Below are 19156 nucleotides of genomic sequence, written 5' to 3'. Positions count from 1 at the left end.
GGTACCTAAAGGTGGACTTAGGAGTCCAACGTCCAGGGCCCATTTAAAAAAATCTCTTAGAGCCTAGAGACTCTTGGGCAGGGTGTCCCACGCACCCCTCGGCTAGCTATGGACTAAGAAGACTAACCATTAAGGAGACAAGTGGTTCTCAGTAGAGAGAATGTGAGGAACGCCCTGATTTTGGCCCAGTAACTCTGTAATTACTCTGTAAGGGGAAGGGTAATGTCTATGAGAGAGACCCCTTATGGGCCCGTGCAGCAAACCTTGACCTTTCCAGCTGCTGGCTCCTTCCACTTCCCGTCCCCCCAGCATTCCTCTCCCACTGGAGCCATCCCTGCATCAGTTCCAGGGGTTCAGATCTGGGCACTGGGGCTCCTGGTTGGGCTGGGATCATTGCCTTCCTCCTTGAACATGTGACTCCCTGTGACCCTTTCTCTCCCCTTTCCCAGACGGCTGAATCGGAACCAGCTGCACACGCTGCCGGAGCTTCTGTTCCAGCACAACCAGGCCCTGTCGCGACTGTGAGTACCTTTCTTCTCACTCGAGGGTCCATCCTCTGTCTTTGGACGGCTCAGACACTGGGGGGGCCCTGGCTCGCCACACAGAGCTCTCTGGGTGGGAATGCAGCAGAGTTCTAGGAATTAGATCCAGAGTTCTCGGCTGCTGCGTTGGAGTTAACTGGGGTTTTATCAGAAGGGGAACTAATTGGGATGCGAGGAAACATGTTTAATTGGAGTGACGTAAATTCATTGCCCGGCGTCTGCAGAATGAAAAGAAATCAGCCGTGGAAGATCTGAAGGATCAGCATCTTTAAAGGCTGTTAAATGTTATTAAAGAAAAGAGCAGTGCCTAACAAACTGCTTAGTATTCAGGCTGGCTGGGCAATGTTAGTATTGTGACATGCAGGTTTGTCTGTGCTAATGTGAAATTTAAAGGAACACAAACGCCCTGGGGCCCTGTCCAGCTGGAGTCCCAGAGACCTTGAAATGTGACACTTTTAAATATGAAGTGAGGCTGTCAGCTCTGGTTTCTCCAATACCTTTCCTATGTCTTTCATTTGGATCCTCTTGTGGGCATGCTTCTAAACTCGCTTATATTGGTGTAACGCCATCGACCTGGACAGAGCTACTTCGGATTTACCCTGCTGTCTACGAGAGATGAACCACTCTGGCGAGCCCTAAGCAGGGGGTTGAATTATCTGCAGCTTGGAGATACCAAATGCAAAGGCCATGGCCAGCAGCAAAGCCCGTCTTTGTGTGATTCTGATGGAGCTGATTCTGGTAGAGCTGTGTGTGCTGTGTGACCGTCAGGGCTGCGCGGATGTGCTATCTGAGCTGCTGTGTCGATTGCATCATAGCTAGACTTGCTCCTGAAGGGCGTGCTGCTGGCTTTCAGTTTGTGCCGCCATGCTGAACTCCAGCTGGCATTCTAGGAGCTGGTTTCCAGGTGTGACATGTTCTGGCTGGCTAGTGAGGCAGCTGTATTGGAAGCGAGTGTTTCTTTGGGCCTTAGAGAAGCGTGGCGGTGGAGGAACTGGAAGGAGAGGGCTGAGGTATTGGGGTGCAAAGCCAGTGTCAGACTTGGGGTTTCTCCCGGCTGTCATGGAACAGTTTGGTAGGGACACTTTCCCCAGTAGTGACGGGAGCTCTGCTTGTGCCTGGAGAGCATTTCCATTGCAAGTGTATATCATGGTGTGTAGCGTGGGGAGCGAGCTAGAGGAGATGCTAATGCTGGAAGTGCTGGAAGCGCTTTCTCCAGCTCAGGGGCACGCTTGTCTTGGAATCCAGGAGTCTCCATTGTGCCCTTTCTTTCCCAGGATGCGTGGTTTGTTGGTGCAGCGTGTCTCTGGGTTGCACGACTTGTGAGTGGCTGATCCTGTGTGAACGGTATTGTCGGGAGCCCGCGCAGGCTGGGCCTGAGCTCTGAGGATTAAGAAAGGAATTTCTAGCACGTGTCGTTGCGTGAATCTTTCTGGAGTGCCTTTGCCCTTGGTTCTTGCCGGGCAGGGACCGGCTGAGAAGGCAGCATGTGATCTATGGAGACAGCAGTCTGTGCATTCAGCGCTTACCAAGAGCTGGGCAGGACGGAGCTGGAACCTCTCTGGGGGGGGATGTTCTCAGGGCCCCTTTTGGGTGGACGCTGGGTGGCTGGGGTGTGACCTAAATCTGCTGCGGTTCCTTTTCCCACCTCTGTTCTGTGTGTGCACAGAGGGGAAGGGAGAGATGCCAAGTGCTTTCTGGGTACTGGGCTGGGCCACTATCTAGACCCTCTGCCTGCCCATTCAGCCTCGTTCCAGGGGGGCTGAAGCACTGGGAGGACACAGCTGCGCTGCTGTTCTCTCAGTGTAGGAGACCTGTAGCCTGGGAGGGCGTGCTGGCCCCGAGAGAACTGAGTGCCCTTGTTCGGTGTCTCCTTAATGATCTCTTCAGCCCTTCCATCCCCAGACCTGCAGGCTCTTGCTTTGTTGGCCTGTGAAGTGTGCCTGGCCCACGGGGAGGCGGGAGATGGAGGGAAGGTGAAACCAAGGAGGCAGCTGCTAATAAAACCATAATGAATGCAAAGGCAGCAGTAACCTTCAGTCACTAATTAGTGCGTCAGGATGCATCTGGATCTGCACAGCCTTTCAGCAGAAGGAAAAAGGCCCTTGTATTATCAAAAGGGGTGGGGTGGGGTGGGGGAGGCGGGATGGGACACAGGTGGGAGCCGCAGCAAGGGCTGGGGCTCTGGGGAGGCTGCACCTGGCGCAGGAGAGGTGCCGGGGAGAACCACCATGGCGCCGTGTGTTATTTGCATGGCTCCCGTGTTGGTGGTGGGACGCTGGGGGCGGGGGTGGCTGTTCAGGCTCAGACAAAGCGGGAGCTGGCTCTCCCCTGGCACCGCGCCCCGGAGAGCGTTCCCCGAAGGGTCTGGACGGGCCCTTGGCAGGTGGATTGCTGCCACTCGGTGCCCAGCGGCCCCTGGGCTGCTCTGGCCTGCGTTGGAGGGGCACGCTGGGCAGCGGGTCCTGGCAAGGGGCATCTCCAGAGCGCTGGCGAAGGAGCCTCCTGCCTCGCTCGGAGCACAGCGCTGGCCCCGTTGTTAGGGGCTCCCCCGGGGACAGGGAGAATATGCGTCAGGCCATTTCTCAGCACAGGCCGGGCCCTGCTCCCCTCCAGGTGCGGAGGCCGGCGGGAGGGGGCGAGGGGAAGTGGCTGGAAGATTGTTTCCTCGGTTTTGTGTGTGAGAGAAAAGGACAAGAGACGGGGTGGCCTGTGCCAAGCACCCTGAAAAGGGCCCGTTTATGAGGCAGCCGTTACTATGGCACCAGATGACTTGATCTGGCGCTTTGCCATTGGTCAGCGACTGAGCTCCCATTAGCTCCTTTACCTCGGAAACGCCATGAGCGGTTGGCGGCGGGTTTGATCCCCCAGCCCAGAGTCTCTTCCCACGCGAGTTTCAGGGCTGCGGATGTCCCAGGGGTCAGTCCACCCTGGCCTTCCCCCGCCCCGTGCAGAGCGCAGACTCTGGGCTCGACCCCCCGTCTCCCCAGCCCGAGAGCACGCTGATTCTTACCCCAGCTCTTGCTGGAATAACCCCCCCATGCCACAGGGGCTGATACAGACTTGGTGCAACAAAACAGAGGCAGCGCTGCTCAGACACTGCGGCCCTGGGTGCTGCGTAAGTGCCCAGATGGACAGCGAGTCCCCGTAATGCTAAGAACAGAATCAACCCAGGCCGGGCTGTTGGGAATGCTGGAGAAGCAGAGCTGCAATGAGGCTAGTTTGTGGTTTTCCCGGATGTGGTTTGTATTGCACCCAAGCTGAGCAGAAGGTTAGCCGGGAGTCGGGAGCCTGAGTTTGAGCGGCTAGGAGGAGGGGGAGGAGTATGCCATACATTACAAGGGACCTTGTGTGCGTGTCCTGCGTCCCTCTTTTTACAAACGTTCTATCTGCCCGTCCAGCCTGCTGCCCAGCACTGTGGTATCTGGGCGCCTCCCATGCAAAGTCAATAGCCCTAGGGGACTCCACGGAGCGTCTGGCCTGTCTCATTTTTGAGGGTTAAAAACTCTACTTGGGGAAGAGTTTGTGCTTTTTAAACTGTTATTAATTTTCTTGCCCTGTCCCAGGCTGTGGTTGTCGGGGCAGTTTGGCCGTTGTGGGTGGCTGGGTTCTTGGTACCATTCTTGTGGGGGGAAAGTCTTTTAACAAAGCAATTCAAATTCTAAATAATAATCATCCTCTTGTCTCCATCCAAGTTCCCCGGCAAATGTAAACACCAGATGCTAATAGGATTCTGAGCAACAGCCTGGCTTGAACGTAAGTTGGCTGTCTCTAGAGGCGGGGGGCTTGAGGGCGGATGAGTCACACGGTGTGGTCCTAGACTCTTTCTAGGTGTACCCCATAGCTGAGAGCAGTGTCCTTTGGTGCTGCTGACCCAGTGATCTCCTTCAGCAGGTTGATCGGTTTGTACTTCGTGTGAGTGGGAAGAGTGGGCTAGTGGACAGGGCACTGGGCTGGGGCCCAGGCTCCCTGGGAGACCTCAGGCGAGTCGCTTCCTCTATTCTGTCTCAATTCCTAGCTGTAAAGCGGCAATAATAGTTCCTGCCTCACAGGCGTGTGCGAGGCTAGAGCCCATGGATGAGCGTGAGGAGCTGCAGCACTAGGGGGCTGAGGGCCAGGAAAGCACCTAGACAGACGTATCACCACCTCTGCAGTGCGTCTTTGCTGGCACAGCCAGCGGGTTTGAATAAGCTCCTTGGCCTGCCAGAGAGCTGGTCCCAAGAGTCCGTTCACAAATGTATTGAAAAGGGTTAAAACCAGCCGGGGGGCTGCCAGCTTGGAGTGTGTGAAACGGTGGAGCAGTGCCCAAAACTGGCATATGTAATGGCAGCTGATAATGCACCCTTCCAATTAATTATGGATTGGCGTTTCTCTTGGTCTCAGCTCTGCGGTGGTGGAGCATGAGGATGGGCCGTCCTGCTTCAAAGGCTCCTATTACATAAAAAGAAAAAACAATTGAGGTAATGAGGAACATTTTCATTTTAATCTGTGCTGGGTTTTAATACCAGGCTCTGAAATAAAATCCCACCAGAGGGATACAGATGTGGGGTGGCCCCCGCGGGGGCTGGGATGGTGAGAGCTGTCACGGCTCCCTCTCTGTCTCTTTTTGCGGTGTGATTATTTATAGTCCATGCTGGTGCACACGGAGCTGTGCAGACAGCTGAGAAGGGACCATCCCTGCCTTGAACAGCTCCTGGTCTAACATGCAAGTGTCCGGACAAAGGGGGTGCAGAAGAGATGCAAATGGGCAGCAGGGACAGCTTGAAATCCTTTCTGACCTTACTTTGTGTAGTGTGGTAGCTCTTAGCCCTTGGCCTGTTTCACTGTGGCCTCCCTGTTCTTCTTTTGTTTGTTTGTTCCAACCCTTTCCTTTATGAGTGTGTTTTAGGCCTTTCTTGGTGGGGAAAATAGCCATTGCTGGAACTCTCTGAAATGTTGTTTTTTGAAACTGTGACTACCCCCGGATCCGGATTTTGCAGCTATTCCGGCTGCTCTTTGATGGTCCAAACGGCATCTCCTGCTGCTAACTCCACTGTCTCTGTGCTGGCTTTTGTATCCCAAGCTGTGCATGAGCTCAGGCGAGCTGACCAGAGAGCTGTTGCATGTCCTGTGTCTAATCCTTCGCTGAGTGAAGTGCTGTGGGGTACGTGAAGGAGGAAGGTGTGTGTGAAACCAAACGCTCCCTTGCTGTAGGGTGTCGTTCGTAACAATTGCTGTCCTCGCTATGAGCTGGTATGTTCTAGCAGTAACCATGGAGCTCCAAGGATTGGAGGGTATTCCAGGAAGGGTCTGGGACGCGTCTGCAGTGCTGTAATCCTGAATCCAGAGACACTGGGCCAGATTCTGCTTCTCTACGCTGGTGTCAGTCCAGAGAAACTGCGCTCTCTGTCTGTTAAATTACTCCGGCTTTACTCTGCCGTCGCTGCCAGCCAAGCCTGTCCCGTGCCCCGCAGTGTTAAGTGCAAGCCCAGGTGGGTGTGGGGTGCGACTGGTCCCTGTAGGGCTGAGAGCATGGGGCACACTCAGTGCTCCAAAGTCTGTGCAGCTTGGAGCTCCAGGGGGAACTGGAGCCCGTGGAGGCTTTGCTGGGATTCCCACCCGGGCAGCAGAAAGGGCTAGTGACCTGAGCACAGTCAGGAAGGCAGCGGCTGACTGAGTGGGAGGCTCAGGAGACTGATGGCAACACTCGCTGCCCGGGGCTCCTGTCAGCCATTTCCCATAGGGGCCTGCTTTGCCCTGGCCCTCCCGGATCCACACTGCTCCCAAGCGGGAGACTCGGGGTTTAGATGGGAGGGGCTGAGGGGGGAGCGAGTCCCAGAGCAGAGCTGGTCTACGTGCAGAATCACATTGGTTTACCTGCAGGTGAGATTTAAAATTGATTTAGTCCAGCCAGTGCCAAGGGCCACGTGGATGCTCCTAGCGCTCTGTATACGTGGCTCGGGCTATGTGGATATAGCTTGGCTAGGAACAGGTTTAAGTTAAACTGAAATAAGCTCGTCTTGAACCAAACCTAGAGTGTCAGCAGGGGCCTTTGCTCCGATTTAAGTAGAAACTGGTGCAGCCTGAGTGTGTGGACAAGGCAGTATGGCCCCTCTCCGACCTGTCTGACCTGCAGAGCAGGTGCTGGGTTTTGTTGCCTCAGGCTGCCCTGCGGGGCAGGTGGTGGCTGGGCAGGGAGATCTCCCGTGGGGAGTCTTGTGGATCAGATTGTGGCTGTTTTGTTGGGACTGGTGCCTTTGATAAATAAAGGGAGCTGAGCTGGCTCTGCTGGGGTTGGGGCCATAGTGCTACAGACCCCGCCCTACCACTGTACCTCGGCCCGCCCTGCAGAGACCTCCGGGCAGCCAAGGGCCAGCAAGAGCCAGTCATGGCGTGGCTGCTCGCACTGGAACTCCTAGGGCACTGCCCAGCTGTCAGATGGCAGCAAGGTCAGTCTCACCTTGGGAGGGGTGGGAGGTGCAGCTTGCTGACCTAGAGGTGACAGGCTCCGATTGCGTCTCACCTGAGCCCTGCAATCCCTAGCACCTCCCTACCTTGCTGAAGCTATGGAGAGAGAGGCCGGTCTGAGTGCAGAAGTGGTTTCTGGCTCCTGTGTCAGCAGGGACCACTACGCGGATGTATTGCCTGCAATGAGTGATAAGAGCGTGGGAGGGCCAGGGAACGGGGGTCAGCTGGGAGAGAGGGGAGGAGGCTGAGGGTCCCTGGCAGGAGAGAGGCGGCTTGGCATGAGAGCTGCAGAGAGAGGGACCATAAGGCTCTTCAATCACTGGAAAAGCCCAAAACCTGAGCGAGGGAATAAATATGCTTTTGGCCTGCTGTCTGCGTCCTGAGCAACCTTTCCAGGCAAGGCTTCGCCCACCTGGTGGACCGGCCGCAGCTCCCCGAGGCACGCTTGCTTTATCTGTTAAGAGGTGACATCCTCATGCTCTGGGGAAGGATCGCTGGGAGCAGAGGACATTTTGAGCTCCAGTGCTTGGAAGTTGAAGCTAGACAAATTCAGATTAAAAATGCACCCCACATTTTTAACAGTGAGAGACACTACCCATGGAAACGACGTACCCGGGGCCAGGGTGGATTCTGTGTCCCTTGGCAGCGTTAAATCGTGTGTAAAGCACCCGCGCTAGGTCCGCCAGCAGCTGTGGGCTGCAGGCAGGCGATGCTGGGGGAGGTGCTGTGGCTTGGGCCCTGCAGGAGGCCAGGCTGCAGGGTCAGCACGGTCCCTTCTGGCCTTGACATCTGTGACTCTTCATTGCCATGGTAGTAAAGCAACGAGGCAGGTAGATGCTGGCAGTGCAGCGCTCACCACTGTATGGTGGTCTCGAAGCCCTTCACAAACCACCCCCCAGAGCCCGGGGAGAGTGAGCCGGAGGAGCAGCTGGGAGCCTGAGGCACGCAGTGGGGGGTGACCTGCCGGGGCACACGCTGGGTAGGGTCGGAGCCTGGCAGAGCCCAGCTCTGCTGTCTCCCAGGCCGGAGTATCAAATCATCATCCACTCTTGTGGCACGTTATGGTCTGAAAGCCCTGCTCCAACTGCCATTAGTTACTCGGCTCTGTGCCGCAAGTAACGTTTCTCCACCACCGTCATGGAGGGGGTTGTTTTTCACTCTGAGCCTCTGACCTGGACTGAACTCCGGGAACGACAGGCAAGAACCAGCGGAGACGATCCCAGGATGCATGCGCAGGGGCCTCGCTCACCTCCACCTCTCGGAACAGGCAGGACTGTCGACTCCCCAAGTCCCACTCCCCTGAATTGCTGGGAATGGTCAGGGCCACTGGCTTTCCCAGCCTGTCCCCCTCTGTATTGCTAGGGACAGCCCGGGCTGATGGCTCTCCCGTCAGGCACTGCTCAGGGCGTATTCTCTGATGAGCCATTTCTTGGAATTAAGACGAAGGCTTCTCTCCCAGACACTCCTGTGGGGTGGCTGCCCTGTGCCCTTGGCCCGGCCATGTGCTCTGCTCAGGCCTCAGCTGAGAAGGCAGGGGCACCTGTCTGATGCTACAGGACCCTCCCTTGTCAGGCTGGGGGGGTTAATTGTGAGGTTGGGGGCAGACAACGATCAGATCTGGGGCAGGGCAAGTGCAGGGAGAGGTTGGATATCCAGTGGCTCATTTCCTGAATTGACGTGAGCAGAGCTCGCCATGGGCCGATGGGTATCTTGCTGCTTTGGTCTACCCCTGTGCACGGCGCTGTACTCTGCCCTTGTCCCCTGCCTTCTCTCTCGCCAGCCCCAGCTGCATGTGGGGACAAAGCCGCTGCTAACAGGTAGCCCAAATCCTTTGTGTCTGTGCCAAGGTGTGAGGCAGGGAAGGGTCTGGGGGCTGGAGGGCACTGGACTAGCTTGCAGAAAGAGCCAGGCAGGCAAGTCAGTGCGTTGTGCTCCCTTGTTTACACCTCCGCCGGAACGAGGGGCTAGCTCATTAATCGCCCCCAGTGGCTGGAAATGGGGCGATCTGAGATTTCACTGGAGAACGCGCGACCCCGCTGACCCTGTCACAAACTGGGTTTAATTAAACTGTCAGCGCTGGACGGAAGAACAAAGGCCTGTGGTTTCCCCCTCCTAATGCAGTCGGGAGAACGGTGTCTCCCGCGAAACGCAGAGCTGTTAAAAATGGATCTTTCTTTCCATCAAGGAAAATTACCAAGGCAGGAAGGTGACCCTGGCTCTCGGGCTGGGCTCTGCACAGCTAAACACATTTACACTCACTCCCCATGCATGCGGTTCCCGGCCCCCCTTGTGCATCCGGCAGGCTGAAAGACAAGGAGGGGAGGCGGGGGCTGGAGGCTTTTCCCCAGCTTTTCTGAGAGTGCCTGATCCCAGGCCTGTGAGTGTTTTTCCAGTGGCTTTGGCCCAGGCCCCCATCTCCCAGAATCCTGCACTGGGAAGGGGCTGTGGGATGTTTCTTATAACTGCCCCGGATTTCTTCTCTCTCTGCTTCCCCACCCTGCCTTTAAACCTCTCTCCAGAAATTGCTTCCCTCTAGCAGCTGCCACCAGGCGCTGTGATAGAGAGAGATTGAGAAAAGGCTACAACAGCAGAGCGAGAACGTATGGTGGCGGCTAAATATGGCAGGAACAGTGTCAGGGAGGCAGGCGCGTGGGGTGGAAAACTGGTAGCCAGAGGTGTTAAGAAATACTATAAATAAGAGGATGTTAAAAGGAAAAGCCAGCAAAGGGCCGGGGGAGGCGGAGAGCAATATGATCAGACACTGCTAGCAATCCAGCAGCAGATGGTCCTGCAATGGCTGGGAGACAGAACCGCTCTGTCAGAGGATGCTGCCGAAGGGAGCTGTGAACTCAAGGTCAGTGTGAGAACACGTGTAGGATGGGGACAGACGGCTTGGGGATGGCGAGACCAGCATGTTCCAAAGTGGTTCCTGAGTTTGGGGGCGAACCTGAGACATCTTCTGGGCTTGATTGTTGGGGGTGTTGGAGCCCAGGGGCCCTTCCCGGTGTCTGAAGTGGGGCCGCCAGCCTCCCTGGGCACTGTCGAAATGTCGGCCTCCATGTACGGGTCAACAGGAGAAAGCAAAGGCTGCCGTCAGCTCTGCCGAGAGTGCGCATCTCGGTAAGCCACCACTCACCAGCCCGGACCGGCACAGGTCTGAAAGCAGACAGCGGGGAGTGAGGAAATAGGGAGCAGTCTTCAAAAGGAGAATGTGGCCCACTGGTTCGCCGAAGCTCTGTGCCAGCCAAGAGGCTGGAGTGGGTTACCAGGAGCCGACTAAGCACAGGCAGGAATGCTCATCCCAGGGCCACACTAGGGATCTGCTCCTGCTGCCAGTGAGTCAATAGCAAAACTCCCGGGTGGTTTGGGGCCAGCCTCGCTCTGTGATGCGGCCTTGGCAGGGGGAGGTGGGAAATGCTGTTGGGGCTCTTGCATTCGTTCCTCGTGACTAGTCTGAGCCCCGCAGCCTGGGAAGGAACCTGCAGCCGGAGCGTAGTAGAGGTGCTCCCGGATTGCTCTGGTCGGGACCGGGAGAGCGGTGCGTGGTGAAGTACCAGCGGTGCCCTGCAGGGGTCGCTGCTGGGAGCGGGTTATTTGGTGGAGTCGAGTTGCAGACGGCCCGCAGCGGGATGTCTTGTGGGCACACGAGAGGCTAGCGGGGTAAAACATTGAGACTAGAGGGAGATTCGTTGCGGGTTTAACTCTTACCCCAGGCCTGAATGGGACCCAGATGTGTTAGGAAGAGCAGGCAAAGACTCACCCAGTGATGGCAAGTGATCTGGAGAAGTGCAAAGGATCCCTCCCCGTGGAACAATACCCTGGTGGGACGGCACAGTGGGAAGCCATTCATTGATTAGTAACAAAGCAAGGTGGCCATTGCAGCGTGAGCCTGCCGAGAGAGTGATCGCAAAATGGGCCGCTCAGGTGGGCTGTGTCCAGGCAAGGTGCAGCTGGTGAGTCCCGAGCAGTGAGGGCTCCCCTGCACAGAACAGGGCAGGCCTCCCCAATACCCTGCGGGGGACCAGTGCTCCAAAACAGAAGTCATAGATCAAAGCCAAGAGCAAACCCGTGTCAGCGCAGTGCTGGGGTCCAAACTTAAAACACAGCCCAGTCGGGAAATCCAAGGTTTGGGTTCCCACCGGAGTCATAGCATCCCCTCACCTCCCCTCTCCGCGGGCCCCACTTTGTGTTAGCGTCCAAATGGTTAGATTTGTGCTTTACAGTGAAATAAACTGTTCTCCAGTAACCCTAGCACTTGGATGCTCTCTGGCTGTGGGTTCGTCTCCCAGAAGCAATGAGGGAAAGCCTGTCACTTGGGTAATTTAACGCGAGACGAGAAAACGCCTCCCCCAGGAGAACAGACTGCTGGGGACAAGCCTGCAAACTGACCCCTGGGGAAATTAACGTGATGGGACCTGAGAGACCTTTCCCATTTCCAGCTCTATCATTTACTGTCCGTGAAATGGTTTCTATTCCAGAGCCATCCCTTCCAGCGTCAGGGCTGCTTAGCTGCCCGATTGCTGACTCCTCCGGTCCCTGTGCTGCCCATGCTGTGTGTCCCCGGTGCTCGGCGGGCAGCGTGGGCATGCGGGGTGGACCCTGCTAGAGGTTTCTGTGTCTGGTTGTATATGGTGGGCTCTGATCCGCCCCCATCCTTCCACTCAGCGGCCCCAGCCCCTGCCTTACCGCTTGTACGTGACCCCTGTGCTGTGGAAGGGCTGCTTGGGACAGAAATGCCACGTCTGCGCTCAGCTGCCTGCGGGGCATTTCCTGGGTGCCAGAGGGGCGGGGGGCAGCTGTGATCAGAAGCACCTAGGACCAATGTTCCCTCTAATTTTTGACAGGCCGTGTGCGCAAAAAATTTATTCTGTGCAAACTATTGTGCTGGTGTGCACATGTTTGTGCGCGCGGTGTTTCGCCAGGTGCGCGGGGTGTGTGCACACGCACAGCTGAGCGGGAACAGTGCCTGGGACTGTTTGGGAGTTGGAAGGCAAGTGGACACCTGAAGCAGCCTCACCCCACCTTTTGCGGAGGTCTGGATATGAGCAACGTGACGTGTCTCCCAGCAGCGTGGCCGCGCTTCCCCGTGAATCCGTGCCGTACAGGGAGGGGCAGAGGACTCTGCCTCCTCCCACGCTTGGCACCGGTGGCTGCTGCCCATCTGGAGGAGGCCTGTATGGAGGCGACGGGCAACTCCATAGCCCCTAGAGAGGCAACAGCCCATGGTCAGTGCTATCCCAGGGGGCTGAGAACGGCCAGCTGCCAGAGCCTTGGCCAGCCAGAAGGAAGGCCGGGAACCCAGGCGGTGAATAGGAGGGGTGCCGCAGGTCGGGGCGGAGGGGCATTGGCAGAGCCAGAGGTGGTGACTGGGAGCAGTGCCTCTTTGGACTCTGCATCTGTCTGTAGCAGGGAGCAGAGGAGCTGCTGTGTGAAGTGCATGCCTCGCCTGGGTTCCTGCACCCTTCTTCTCAGCACCTCCGCTGGGAGGAACATGGGAGCCCCGGCACCATTCCCCTGCCTGGGAGAGTTCGTCTCTCTCCTTCCCTTTGAAGGGGAGCCCAGGTATTAGACGTGACCAGCGTAAACCCTGCCTCATTTCTGAGACTCGCCCCGAGCAGCCTGTCACTGAATTGTTCCCTGCCCCTTCAGCCGGAGCGCGGACTTGGAGAGCTTGCCTCTGGTCTGACGCCTGTCCTAGCCCAGCGTAAGCATCGCTGGCGTCAGCGGGTGCCATCTGAGTTACACCTGGTCTGTACACGCGCACTGGCAGCTCCACGTGCACCCAGACCCCCTCCCCCCCCCCTCCGCTGCAGCCCCGAGGCGTGGTGCGTGCTTACACGTATTCCCCTGCGCCAAGAGGTGCACTGCTGATCTCTGATCTCGTTGCAGCCTCGGCAGGCGGCTGCAGAACTTGCCCGAGGTAACAGCTCGTTAAAATCCGCCTGATGATCTTCAGCCTTTGTTGGCTGACTGGAATCTCTGCCACTGGGTTTGGTTTGTTCGGCCTCAGGCTCCTGGCTCCTGTACCAAACCCCCTCCCCTACTCCCCCCGCCCCCCCCTCCGCCCCGAAACACATACAGAGTGAGGCTTGTAATATGAAGTTGTTGCTAAGTTCTCCTGGACACCTGGCTGCCAGACTGTGCATCTGGCTACACTTGGGTTTCGTCAGGCCTGATTCTCCACCGCCCTCCCCTCCTGTAGCCCTGCCCTCCGCCCCAGTCTGGTAGCGTGTTGCACTTGCTTTGCACCCAGGCTGAGCAGTGAGTGGATTTCCCAATGGAAATCTCATTGACTTGAGCCCCGGAGACAAGTGTGTAAAGCGCTGGGAAAGGTTAGCTAGAGCTTAGTCTGTCCTGTGTCTGGGACAATTGCCCTGACTCACTGCTGGCCTCTGCCTGCTTGGGCAGTGCCCCATGGCCTCGTCCCCGCTGCAGCTCCACCGGTGGGAGCAATGCTGGGAGTGCTGTGGTAAGCCAGGGACTGGTTTCTGCCAGTGACGCTGCTCAGGATGCCCAAGTCCTTTCTACATGAGTGCTCCCACCATCGCTGCCCCCCAGAGGGGGTGAGGGATTTCCTCCAGGTTCCCAGTGGAGCCGCAGCCCTTGCTGGGTGCATGCTGCGGCCGGAGGCCCTTGAACCCTCACGGGGGAGCCTGAAGTTCTTTTCTTCCTGTGTCCGTTTCCCTACGAAGCCTCACAGATGCCTGCACGTACGCCCAGGTCTTTAGGCACACCAGGTCCCTCGAACGCCCAGAGCCTGGGCCTGGCAGGGGCTGGGTTCTCCGCTCACAGCAGTGCGACACCGGAAGTGGGGTTCTCCATGCACCTGCACCATTGGTAGCGGGGGACACTCCCTTTGGGCAGGTGCACCGGACTCCATCCGGGCTGGAGGAAGGAATCACGGGGCGGGTGCTCTGCCGGAGGCCTGAACCTCTCTGAAGGGGGCAGGCCAGAGCCAGGCCAAGCCCACGCTGTCTTGACTCCATCGGGCATGGGTTCCTACTTGTTTGCTGAGGGCTGAGGGGGTGCGTGGACCAGTCTGAGTCACGGGCCCTGCCCTGAGGAGCTCACCACCCGGGTCCTGCCCTGGGACCGGAAAGCCCTTGGGTTCTGGGAGACTGGGTCACTGGACCTTGTTCTGGGGTCCGTTGGCTGAGCAGTGGAGGGGGAATGCAGGTGGCTGTCCAGGCTGGGCTCTCCTCAGCCTGGCTTTTGTGCCCGTGATGTTCGCTCTGGAGCGGTGTGCCCCCACCGTCAGCCTCTCACTCTTCCCCGCGAGGGCAAGGCGGCTCCTCCTCAGCCGGGGCTGCGCTCGCCCTCTGCAGGGGGTGCCGTTGGGCTCGCACGCCAGGTGCTGCACCCCCCCTGCGCCCCAACAAAGGCCCCTCTGTTAGGGAAGGAGCAAGGCGGCGTGGCAGAGGGAGCCTGGCTGGAAGGTGTTCACCGAATACCAATCAGGGGGAGGGGGCGTTTGAGTCCCCCCCCGCCTGCTCTGCTGGGCGGGGGTGTTAGGCTCTGAGAATGTAAACTCTTCCCCCCCCGCCCCCCCGGGTGTCTGACTCCGGAGAGGGAGGGCTCCGCACAAGCCCCAGAGGAACAAAGAGTCACTGTGGCCTGGTGACAGCTCCAAGGAAATGCAGGGAGACAAATGAGCCACTAATGGGTGGGGAGGTTACCTAGGAAAAGACGGGGCAAGCCGAGCTGGCAGAGCAAGGCCCTCCTGGCAGGGCGTCAGGCAGCGCACAGACAGCCAGGCCGAGCAGGGCCGGAGGAGGAGTGCCACGCAGACGGATGGGAGCATTGCGGCCAGGCCTGGAGATGAAAGCGCTGAGCCACGGGGAAAGCAGAGACCCCAGGGAGGAGACCCCGGGCTACAGCCTGACCGCAGTAGGGCAGGCTCCGGAGACGCAGGTCCCAGAGACTGGCAGCCACCCACTGTCTTGGAGTCAGGCCTTCGGTTGAGAAGGCTGCTCTTGAGTTATCAGCTGCTTGCTCCCCCCCCGGGCCGCCTCCCCTGCCCTGTACGAGGTCTGGGGGGCTCAGCTAGCGTTAGCTCCTCGGTCACGGGGAACCTGCCCCATGTCCCAGCTGGCTGCTGGGGAACTGTAGGGAAGAAGAAGTGACTTTGGGACAGCTGTTCCATGGAGCCAGGGCCGGTCCCAGAGGTCACAGGAGCAGGGCTTGGAAGGAGGGCCAGGCCCCCCTCCCCGCTAATCGGAGACGTCCGCGGTCTGAACGCTGTCCTGAACCCCCAGGCTGGAGCTGGCCAGTGCTTCCAGAAGGAGCCTTGAGCGGGGCAGGAGGAGAGCCCCAGCACTCCTGCCCCCGGGCAGCTCTGCGTTGGCACTGGGCTATGTGCTGCTCTAGCCGTAAAGCCTGGGCCCGGGCCGTGTGGCTGGGCGGCAGTCTCCAGAGGCTGTGTCTTGTCCCCGGCTCATTGTAGAGGAGCAAACCAGGGTCGCCAGCGCTCACAGGTTGGTTGTAAAGCCCCAGCTCCTGCGTCAGGCGGTTCCAGGGGAATCACCGCTTTCATGCAGAAAAAGTTTCTGGTTCTCGTGGTTGTGGAGAAAAGTCTGAAATGGGGATTCGACAGGTGCAGAAGCCAGACGCCAACTAGCAAAAGGCCCCCCCCCAGCTCTTTTTTTAAGTCTCCTGATTTTTTTAAGCTCGTCTCATGACTTATGAGTGCCTGAACGCCGCTGACGGTGGGAAATGCCCGTGCGTCTCACCGAACAAGCTGAACGCTAGGGGCCTCTCCAAAGACTTGTCTGAACACTTTTCCCACAGCAGTGCCCACCAGCCCCTGGCCCTCTCCCTGGTTAGGGTCTGAGATGGGCCCACGGCACAGGTCTGGGGTCCAAAGCTGAACCCGCCCTGAGTCTGTGGGCATTTGGCTCTGGGGTTTTGTTTTGGTCCATTATCCATTTCGTGCATCTTGGGTGTCAGAAAAGAGAGACGGTGTGACTGAGTCCGCTGCTTGGAGATACCCCTCCCCCTGCCCAACCCTCTCACACAATGGTGTAATTAATACGTCACAGGCTTGAGCCTTTAGGTGTTCGTTAGCCTCCAGCAATGTGCAGGCTTGGGCCCTATATCCCCTACTGCGGCCAACTGCCCCCTGGCCTGCTTTACTCGGGGCGCGGCTACACCAGGCCGTGTGAGCTCTCTAACGTAGCTGCTCTAAGCCGCCAGGAAAGAGCTCGCCCGGGGTCACTGGTGCTGCTGAGAGGAGGGGTTTATTCATCTCCCTGAGTGCCACACCTTATGCCGACGTAAGAACAAGTACACACAAGGTTGTTACAAGGAGGAGGGAGGTAAATTGTTCTCCGTAACCTCTGAGGACAGGACAAGAAACAATGGCCTTAAATTGCAGCAAGCGCGGCTTAGGTTGGACATTAGGAAAAACTTCCTGACTCTCAGGGTGATTAAGCCCTGCCGAGGGGGGTTGTGGCATCTCTGTCGCTGGGGCTTTGTAGGAGCAGGTTGGACAATCACCTGTCAGGGATGGTCTCGATAAAACTGAGTCCTGCCATGAGTGCAGGGGCTGGACTAGACGACCTCTCGAGGTCCCTTCCAGTCCTACAGTTCTGTGTTTCTGAGCTGTAGAGTAGACATAGATCCGACCCGCTTTCCTTGTCCTCTCTTTGCTTGTCCTTCTTTAATTGGTAAGTGATTTGGGGCAGGGACTGTGCATTTGTTCATGTCTGGAAATTACCCAGCACACTGTGGGCGCTGCCAGAAACAGATGGTTAATAATCAGGAACGCGTGATTAGGGTTGTTCTAGTACGAGTCAGAACGTTTGGATTTGGATCTAGCTCTGAGGCAAAAAAAACCAACGTTGGCTCCAGTTTTCGGTTCAGCTCCACGTCCAGCGAGCATCCACTACCCCTGGTATTTTGTACCGTCATTTCCACCATTTAGGTGGTGCCTGCTCGCCCCGGAGTTCCCTTTTCATTCCAACAAATGGATATTTGCAGCTCACAAGACAATCAACAGCAAGTAGAAGCTTAATTTCCCAATGCTGGGGCAGCAATACTGAATACCGAGCTGTTAAAGCATGAAGGAACTCTTTTGTCTCTCCAAATCCCCTTTCAGCTCCTCCCGTACGGTACAGAATGTTTGCCCACCTAGTCGCTGTTCCACCGAAAGAGTTAAACAAAGAGAGCTAATCCCTTGTTTATCGATGTCAGTAGCAGAATAAAAACACCTTCTCTCTTTGGTTTTTTTCAGTTCAGATAGTAAAAAAAGAAAAGATTCTTGTCCTTCAGTAATTGGAGGATAGGAAATGGAGAGACAAGGCAACCGCCTGACAACTCATTACATATGCCCAGGCAGCCAGCAGATAGAGGAATTTGCAGAGCCTTCTGATTAAACTTCATTTATGATGCACTTTGTACTGCCTCACCTGCCCACTGATCTCTCACCATCGAGAATACTTCTAACAAGCCAAACCCAGCAGCTGCTTCAAACAGCCCCCTTTTGAAACAGCCTCTCCGAGGAAATGTCTCCTCCCCCCTGTGTCCTACAGATGGCAAATTTGTCTCCATAAATTCCACCAGGATGAGGAGGATTCAGGCTTGCCCCAGTGACGTGGGGAGCTCTTCAGAGCTGGGACTGGGTCTGACAATGGGTTTGTTGCAGTGTCCTATGCCGGCAGGCTGGTCCTGATTCGGGCTTTAGGGCATGACCATAATATAAATAATAATCTCCAGTACATCACAGCCATCGGGGCTAAAACTGTGCTCTCTATCCCATCCGAAGTTCCACTTCCGGATGCTCTGTTTCTCTGGATATTATGAACTATCAGACCTCACCAGTAAAACTGCTGCGAGGATTTCCCTCCCATCCCGAGGCAGGCCTGAGCAGTTCGAATCCTGGTGCTAAGTGAGTGTGAAGCTGAGTGAGGGATGCAAGAAATAAACCCAGTGCAATTTTAAAAAAATCCCTCTGAACCCTTCTTTCAGACTGGCTTTCCTGCTGTGCATGGCATGTGCTGAGTGCGGCATGATGTGGAGGCCAGTGCAACTCGCTCAGGAGTCCTGCGGCCACGCCACGCTTGCTGGGAGTATTAATCCTTGGGAGGACAGTGGCGCCTGGAGACCCTGGCTGAGTTCAGGGCTGCGTCCCAATGGGTGCTGTCTATTTGACCGAATCCTGCCCAGCAGAGCATATGGGCTGCAGAGACATGCCACCAAAAGGGTGAATTATTACCCTTAGTTCTCAGGCGGGAGCTGAGGCCAGAGATGCAGGGCGTCTGTGACACAGCTGGGAACTGAGCCTCCCTGGGTCCAAGGGCCGTGCCTTTAATCAAGGGAGCAGCCTTCTGCCCCTAGCGCAGGCCGGTAGCTGGGCGCTCTCGATACGGTGTTACTCTTACCCGTCCCTGTGACCAATTTCCCCCTTTGCCGCAGATGCTCTCCTTCCCTTGGCCTTAGGGACTGCGCTCGCCTGGCTCCCCTCCTGCCTTGCGGACTAAATTCCTTCAAGGCCTCCCCTGTTGGCTCTCTGTTCTCCCCTCCCCTGCTGTCTGTCGGCTCCAGCCCTGGCCCTCCTCCCTTGGCACCGCTAACTGGCTGCTCTCCCTCCGGGCCAACCACTTACACGGTTTGGGTGCCTGGCTGTGCTGCCACGTGGGGCCTTGCGCAGAATCCGCCTGGTGCCATCGCCTTTTCCTCATTAGCTGAACCACGGCTCCCTCTTCTGCAGAGCTCGGCCTGCCCACACACGCAGCAGCCTCGCCTGCCAGCTCCCTTACCCATCTGTGGGCAGAGCCTCCCGGGCGGCACAGCGGGGACGTGGGGCCAGCAGCGACACAGAGAACTAAGGGATGTTGTTACCACCCAGACACAAATATGGTCCGTGGCCGGGCCCGTGTCGTGCTGTCCAGTCCCTACATCATTTGGGGCCAGACTGCTTCTAAGCCGGTCGCTAGACAGACGTGCTACAGAGGAAGTGGATCCATTTAATGGATTCCTAGATGATGAGGCCGGAAGGGACCAGCCTGACTATCCATTCTGACCTCCTGCAGAGCACAGGCCAGAGTCCTGCATCACTCGCATCGTGTGGTTGAGCTAGAATGATTCCAGCCCAGTAACAACCTGCATACTTCCTTTTTTTTTCAATGTGAGGAAAATGAGCCTGTTTCACCCTCGGGTGACTTGATAGCTTG

The 19156-nt window shown here is 57.1% G+C and overlaps 1 protein-coding gene across 1 annotated transcript in view; it reads left to right on the top strand.

The window, feature by feature from the left end:
- SLIT1 (slit guidance ligand 1) overlaps window positions 1-19156 on the top strand; it is a 139175-nt gene that overhangs the window by 31019 nt on the left and 89000 nt on the right. Inside the window, exon 4 of the mRNA XM_037905500.2 lies at window positions 450-521. Coding sequence (XP_037761428.2) covers window positions 450-521 — 72 coding nt within the window. The remainder of the gene's footprint in view (window positions 1-449; window positions 522-19156) is intronic.

The sequence above is a fragment of the Chelonia mydas genome, chromosome 7, assembly GCF_015237465.2.
Source record: "Chelonia mydas isolate rCheMyd1 chromosome 7, rCheMyd1.pri.v2, whole genome shotgun sequence".
In the NCBI taxonomy this organism is placed as follows: domain Eukaryota; kingdom Metazoa; phylum Chordata; order Testudines; family Cheloniidae; genus Chelonia; species Chelonia mydas.
Note: the sequence above shows the minus strand (reverse complement) of the source record. Positions and strands in the feature narration are given on the sequence as shown.